General features: G+C 57.1%; 1 protein-coding gene across 2 annotated transcripts; it reads left to right on the forward strand.

Moving 5' to 3' along the window:
- The first annotated feature begins 1,686 nt into the window (after positions 1-1,686).
- ADRA2A (adrenoceptor alpha 2A) lies at positions 1,687-5,523 on the forward strand. 2 transcript variants are annotated; one of them, XM_054436562.2, is made up of 2 exons: positions 1,687-2,280; positions 2,371-5,523. In XM_054436562.2, the coding sequence occupies exon 2, from the start codon at positions 2,720-2,722 to the stop codon at positions 4,115-4,117; it is 1,398 nt and encodes a 465-aa protein (XP_054292537.1). In that variant the 5' UTR covers positions 1,687-2,280; positions 2,371-2,719; the 3' UTR covers positions 4,118-5,523. The 2 variants fall into 2 exon arrangements, with proteins under 2 accessions (XP_054292537.1, XP_054292536.1); XM_054436561.2 differs by having other exon boundaries at positions 2,462-5,523.
- Positions 5,524-7,438: the final 1,915 nt, after the last annotated feature.

Consider the following 7,438-nt stretch of genomic DNA (forward strand, 5'->3'; position numbering starts at 1 on the left):
TAGGGCAAAGATTGGGAGACAAAGGTACTGAAGTCAAATGAGACTTTTGTGAAATTCTTTGGAAAGTACAGATTTTGAGACTACATGAACAGCAGCAGCACCAATAACGGTATCACTGGTGCGGGCTATAGACATCAGCTGGGAATGAAGGTGATTCTCAGAGCCCTTAATTTAGCCATCAGCCCCCAGCCAGACCTAAGCCTGCAGCTGGCTGCACAGAGAGGCAACCTGTTCCATCCTTGGAATTCCAACTTAGGTGACTACATAAGGCATTTTGGTTTAGTGGTTCCTAAATAAGACGACGTTCCTTTACGTCTAATCTCTCTCCTGCTGAAATTTCCTACTCTCTTGGTTTTTACCATTAAACTGCTTGCTGCTCATCTGAAAAGTGCAGCTAGCAGGGTGCAAGCTAGTGCTCTAGTGACCGTTAAAATCTATCCTAGGACAGCTAGCACGCAAGGAAAAACTTGCCATTCGCCGCACACCCACTCCCTCCGCCCCCGCTATTCTTATCAGAGAGAACATGGAAAATATTCTACTCCCTCCTCCCTTTATTGAAGGATGCTGTGTGTACATCTGAATGGGGGTGGGATGCGGGGGGGTGGAGTCTAGCTTTCGGTCCTCAACAAAAACATAATGATTCCCAGCAGGCCAGAGCTGGGCAACCAAGGAGGCAGGATCCTGGCCTCTCTCGGATCTGCAGGAAGGGTGGGCTGTGCGGGTCCAGAGTGGGATGCCCGTTCTGGCCGGCGGTGCCTGCTGAGCCCTTCCTGATGTGACTTTATTAGACAAACCCCCACTCCCGCCGGGGGTAGACACACGAGTATCTGCTTTAGGAAGATTTCTGCAACACGGCAGGGTGCAATTCAAAATCTGGGTTCTCCTTTCCTGAGCTTAAAAACCAATTTGTTCTGAGATAGGAGAAGGCTCTGTTGGCAGAAGACCTAAGAGACGGGAGGAGGCGCCTGGCGTCAGCGGGTCGCTTCTCAGCCGTGACCACGAGCGGCCAGCAGGTGTCAGTGCGTCCTCGCTTTGCCCTGGCGCTCGGCTCCTGGACCCCTCCCCACCTCGGCCTAAGGGGGCGCGGTCCAGACCCCGGGTCTTGCGTTTCCCGCAGACAGCTTCGCGGCTGAGAGGACACGTAGCCGCTTCTTCCCTAAGCGGAGGTCTGAACTCTGGCTTGTGCCACTTCCCCGTGGGTGCTGTCCATTCCGCCCCAGGGGTTCCATCCGAACCCGCGCCTTCCTCCCTCTCCAGGATCCCTTTCTCCCCAGGCGCCAGGAGCACCTGCGGACCGGGTCGGCTCTGGCCCGGAGCTGGGCTGCTCCAGATGTAACTCACATCGGAGGTTACTTCCCTCGATTTGGGCGGGGATTCCCTTCCATTTTTTCTTCCCTTTTCTCCCAAGATCCAGCTCCTTGGGGGCACTCACGGGTGCCCGTTGCTTTCTGCTCCGCCGGCCCGGAGCTGCATGGCCAACTCCCAGCAGGGGCCGCTCCTCCCCTACCCCCCACGCCCGGGCTCCCTCTTTAAGCCTCTAGCTCAAGGTACCCGCCTCTCCAAAGGGCTCGTCCCGCCTGAAGGCAACGCTCCCCGAGGTCCAGCGCTGGGCGCGGGCGCTAGACTGGCGGAGGGGTGGTGCGAGGGGCGGGGGAGGGTCGGCTTCCCACGTGGGGGCTGACGCGGGCTGCTCAGCAACGCGGGCTTGATCCTGGGGCTATAAAACGAGTCCACCGTGAGCGCAGGGGAGCAGCAGCAGCTCCGGCTCCGTGCAGAAGCCTAGCAGCCGGCGTGCCGCCGCCCGGCCACTCCAGCGCCTTCTTCCCCGCCTTGCGCTCCTGCCCCAACTCGCGCTGTCGTCGGACCCCGGCCCATCCAGCAGCGCTCCGCGCCTACCAGGCGGACGCCCAGGAGAACCCCTGCCTCCGTCGCGGCTCCTGGAGAGCTGATCGTTCACCTGCCCCGGCCCGCCTGAGGACGGGGGTGCCTTCATGCGGCCCCCACACTCCTCACCCCGCCGCCGCCGCCGCCCCCGAGCTCCGCACAGTGCGCCCCAGCCCCAGCAGGGCGCACAACTTTGGAAGTCTCGCGGCGCTCCGAGAGGCGGCAGAGTCCGCGCCCCAGCCCTGGGCCGGGCCGGGCCAGGCCAGAACCGCAGCGTCTGGGGGAAGCCAGAGAGTCGGTAATCGCTTCGGGGATATAAGGCGACAGACATAGGACCCCGAGCTCGCATCAGCACCCCTCGGCTGCCTCCCGGGGTGGGGGCGGGCCCCGCACACGGTAAGACCTCTTGCTTTCGCTCAGGCTCAAGATTCAAGATATAGATATTGATATGTATATATATATTTAATTTTCTGTCATCCTTCCAAGTTATCAGGCCACCGATGATTTTTGTTCTCCCTTCTTGAAGAATAAATCTCTCTTTACCCATCGGCTCTCCCTACTCTCTCCCGCCGCTTAGAAATAAAACTTGGCTGTATTAGGAGCTCGGAGCAAGAAGGCGCCCACCGAGAGCTTCTGAAGCGCGAGCCAGGCGCAGTTCGCGGGACCTGGGCCATGGGCCGCTAGCGGTCCCCCAGTTCGGGCCCGGCCTCCCTGCGGCCCCCTCCATATGTGAGCCGCAGCCAGGCGAGCGGGGCGCCGGAGGAAGAGGAGGACCCACGGGCGCCGGGCCGGAAGGCAGCTGGCAGCAGGCCCAGGCCAGCGGGCGCCTGCGTTCATGTTCCGCCAGGAGCAGCCGTTGGCCGAGGGCAGCTTTGCGCCCATGGGCTCCCTGCAGCCGGACGCGGGCAACGCGAGCTGGAACGGGACCGAGGCGCCGGGGGGCGGCGCCCGGGCCACCCCTTACTCCCTGCAGGTGACGCTGACGCTGGTGAGCCTGGCTGGTCTGCTCATGCTGCTCACCGTGTTCGGCAACGTGCTCGTCATCATTGCCGTGTTCACGAGCCGCGCGCTCAAGGCGCCCCAAAACCTCTTCCTGGTGTCTTTGGCCTCAGCCGACATCCTGGTGGCCACGCTCGTCATCCCTTTCTCGCTGGCCAACGAGGTCATGGGCTACTGGTACTTCGGCAAGGCGTGGTGCGAGATCTACCTGGCGCTCGACGTGCTCTTCTGCACGTCGTCCATCGTGCACTTGTGCGCCATCAGCCTGGACCGCTACTGGTCCATCACACAGGCCATCGAGTACAACCTGAAGCGCACGCCGCGCCGCATCAAGGCCATCATCATCACCGTGTGGGTCATCTCGGCCGTTATCTCCTTCCCGCCGCTCATCTCCATCGAGAAGAAGGGCGGCGGCGGCGGCCCGCAGCCGGCCGAGCCGCGCTGCGAGATCAACGACCAGAAGTGGTACGTTATCTCGTCGTGCATCGGCTCCTTCTTCGCTCCCTGCCTCATCATGATCCTGGTCTACGTGCGCATCTACCAGATCGCCAAGCGTCGCACCCGCGTGCCACCCAGCCGCCGGGGTCCGGACGCCGTCGCCGCGCCGCCGGGGGGCGCCGAGCGCAGGCCCAACGGTCTGGTCCCCGAGCGCAGCGCTGGCCCGGGGAGCGCAGAGGCCGAACCGCTGCCCACCCAGCTCAACGGCGTCCCTGGCGAGCCCGCGCCGGCCGGGCCGCGCGACGCCGACGCGCTGGACCTGGAGGAGAGCTCGTCGTCCGACCACGCTGAGCGGCCTCCAGGGCCCCGCAGACCCGAGCGCGGTCCCCGGGGCAAGGGCAAGGCCCGGGCGAGCCAGGTGAAGCCGGGGGACAGCCTGCCGCGGCGCGGGCCGGGGGCGACGGGGATCGGGACGCCGGCTGCAGGGCCGGGGGAGGAGCGCGTCGGGGCAGCCAAGGCGTCGCGCTGGCGCGGGCGGCAGAACCGCGAGAAGCGCTTCACGTTCGTGCTGGCCGTGGTCATCGGAGTGTTCGTGGTGTGCTGGTTCCCCTTCTTCTTCACCTACACGCTCACGGCCGTCGGGTGCTCCGTGCCACGCACGCTCTTCAAATTCTTCTTCTGGTTCGGCTACTGCAACAGCTCGCTGAACCCGGTCATCTACACCATCTTCAACCACGATTTCCGCCGCGCCTTCAAGAAGATCCTCTGTCGGGGGGACAGGAAGCGGATCGTGTGAGCTTTCCCCTGGCGCCCGCGTAGACTCACGCTGACTGCAGGCAGCGGGGGACATCGAGGGGTGCTCAGCCCCAGGGCACTCAGAAACCCGGGCGCTGCCTGCTCTGCGTTTCCTTGTCTGGGGTGGCTCTGCAGCCTCCTGCGGGCGGGCGTCTGCTGCTCCTACAAGGGAAGCGTTCTTGCTGCCAGGCCCACACATCCCCAGTTGTTGGTTTGGCCGCTCTTGACCTGGAGCCATCTTCCTAGTGGGCCACCCCTAATCAGTATTGCTTCCTAAAGGTATTTTCACCCTCTTCGCCTGGTACAACCCTCACAGCTCTTCAGAGCAAGCACTGGACTACAAGGGCATGGCTCACAAAAGGTTAATGGATGGGGGCTACCTAGCCCTGGCTAATTCCCCTTCCATTCCCAACTCTCTCTCTCTCTCTATTTAAAGAAAAATGCTAAGGGCAGCCCTGCCTGCCCTCCCCACCCCCCACTGTAAATATACACTATTTTTGATAGCACACATGGGGACCCCATATCTCTTGGCCTTGGTTTTGATGTTGAAATCCTGGCCTTGGGAGAGATGCCTTCCAGGCAGACACAGCTGTCTGGTTCAGGCCAAGCCCCTTTGCAATGCAAGCCCTTTCTGGTGTTATGAAGTCCCTCTATGTCGTCCTTTTCACCAGCAACTGGTGACTGTCCCTTCCACACGGACCTGCTTTGAGATTTCCTGACAGGGAAAAGATTTCTGTCCATTTGTTTCCTGTGCCTAATAGCATAATTGCCTTTTCCTATGTAAATATTACGATGATGGATCAAGACATAAGTAAATGAGCCTTTCTGCCTCACATCAGCCCTGTGTATAAAGCCATTATTCTCTGATGCACTGTTCGCCCCAGTAACTCACTTTAAAACCTCTCTTTCCAGTGTTCCCTCTCTCCCTCCAGGGCCACTGCTTGAAGAAGAATATGTATGTTTCTATCTCGTATGTCTGTGCGCCCCTCCTGCCCCGAAAGTGCTGACTATGGGGAAATCTTTTAGCTGCTGTTTTTAGACACCAAGGAGTGGAAATTATGTGGAAGAAGCAAACCTGATACAATTTGCCCAAGGTAAACAGTTTGAAAAGACAAATGGGCCTGCCAAACTGTACAGTTCCTTCCCCAAGAGCTGTTAGGTATCAAAATGTTGTCCTTTCCCCCCTCCCTGCTTTTCTGGTTGAGATCATGTCATTAATGAACTGCCAAAATCAGGGGAGGAGGGCGGAGACCTTGTGTTTACATCTGCGTTTCTACATGTTTTAGACAGAGACAATTTAAGGCCTGCTCTCTTATTTCACTAAAGAAAAACTAATGTCAGCACATGTTGCTAATGACAGTGGATTTTTTTTAAATAAAAAAGTTTACAGATCAAATGTGAAATAAATATGAATGGAGTGGTCCTCTTGTCTGTTATCTGAGTTTTCAAAAGCTTTAAGACTCTGGGAACATCTGATTTTATGGATTTTTTAAAAACAAAAAATATACATTATAAAAATTTTTTAAACGTTCCATCAATAACAAAGCTACCATTTACTAAGTGTTTCTGACATGCTAGACACTGTGGTGAACTGGTTGTAGGCATTGCCTCATTTACTTTTCTCAGGAACCCTATGAGGTAAGTTCTATTACTATCCCTGTTTTACAGGTGAAGAAACTGAGTCTCAGAGCAAGTGACTTGCTCAAGGTTAACAAGTGGTGGAAATGCATTGTACCCAGCTTTATCTGGTTCTAGGGCCTGCACTCTTAACCCCAGAACCTTTCCAGAGTTTTGGCATTAGCCCTTCTCAGAACACTCCCAGTGGAGAGGTGTCTATGCAGTGTGCCATCTACACCAGGTGTGAGATATATCCCAGTATTTAATATACACAAGGTGTATACATACCCCGGTGTCTATATGACCTAATGTGTCTATATACCTCAAAGTGTGTATCTACTCCAAAGTGTGGTATATGCACCAAGTGTGGAATATACTCCAAAATGTATATCACACCCTAAAGCATGATAATATGTGACATGTAGCATATACTCCGTAGTGTGGTTATGCACAAAGTATGTTCTAAAACCTGAATAGAACCATGTATTAGTTGGTGGTTTGAACTGTCTCTGGCCAGAAGGCACACATCCTTCTTGTTGCATTGCTGTAATATCAAAGTCTGCTCTGCTGTCTAGGAGGGCTTATGGTCCTCACACTATGGTTATGGCACTTTGAAGCTGGAAGGGGCCTTAGTGATCCAGGAGTCCAACCCCTCATCTGACACATGAGAGGACAAATGCAGATTCAAGAGGAAGCGACTTGCTCAGGATCCCAAGGCGCTAGGTGACAGGGCTCTGGCTCCGGGCTGCCTGGGTTAGGAAGCAGTTGAGAGATGTGTAATAGCTCTGTGCGTGTAGTCAGATGCCGTACTGATGAATAGCCACTCATGGAGGAGGGGGGTTTGAGGGGCAAACACAAGCGTCAGGTTGTGGTTTTGCAGGAGGCCAGCTTTTGTGAGCCCAGCCACCTGTAATATGTGTGGACCAGCTTTGGACACCCCCCAGAAGCAGGTCCTCTGCACCCTCTGGGCCATACATGCAGCATCTCCTCATCTTCCTTTGCTTCTCTGATGCGGGAGAGGGTGTCTGTGTATGCAGCGGTGGGAGGGTGGAGAGCCCTGAGAAATGATCTGGGCACTGAGGGGCCTGGGAGATGGAAGACCATGGCTCTGAGGGGGTGAGGAGTTCCTGCCATCACCTGGATCCTCTGAGCCGGCAGACAGGAGGATGGCCAGGTGCTGGGCTCCAGTGACCCTGGCTCAGAGGCTTCACAAACCAGCCTCCTGGCCTGTGATGCCAAGGCTGGCTCCCTGGTCTGGTTCTGTGGCCTGCTCCCTATCCCACCCTCACCCCAGCCTCTCCTCTCCCTCCTCACTCCAGTGCACCCATTGCCCCCAAGGCAAACAGTGCCAGACAATAGCCTGCCTGGCAAGCCCCCAGGACCCAGGCTGTGTGTCCTAGCCACAGGAACAGATACAAACACTGCTTGTTGTTGACTCTCAGCTCTGTCCTGTCTGCCAGGGAAGTGTTTGCCTTGCCTCCACCCCCCGAGGGGGAAGAAGCATGGGCTGAGGTGCTACACGGAGGGGCCTCTGGTGTCATGCTCCCTCCTCCTCGATACAGAAGCAGAGAAGCCTCAGAGGTGGATGGAGGTTGCAGAAAGTAGGGGAGAGAGGGCTGGAGCCCAGGCATGGGTGGGTTTCTGAGTTCACAGTAGGAATCACTGTTTATTCATTTGCAAAGGGCTCAAGCAACAGTCTGCCAAG

This window comes from Pongo pygmaeus, chromosome 8, assembly GCF_028885625.2.
Source record: "Pongo pygmaeus isolate AG05252 chromosome 8, NHGRI_mPonPyg2-v2.0_pri, whole genome shotgun sequence".
NCBI lineage: Eukaryota > Metazoa > Chordata > Mammalia > Primates > Hominidae > Pongo > Pongo pygmaeus.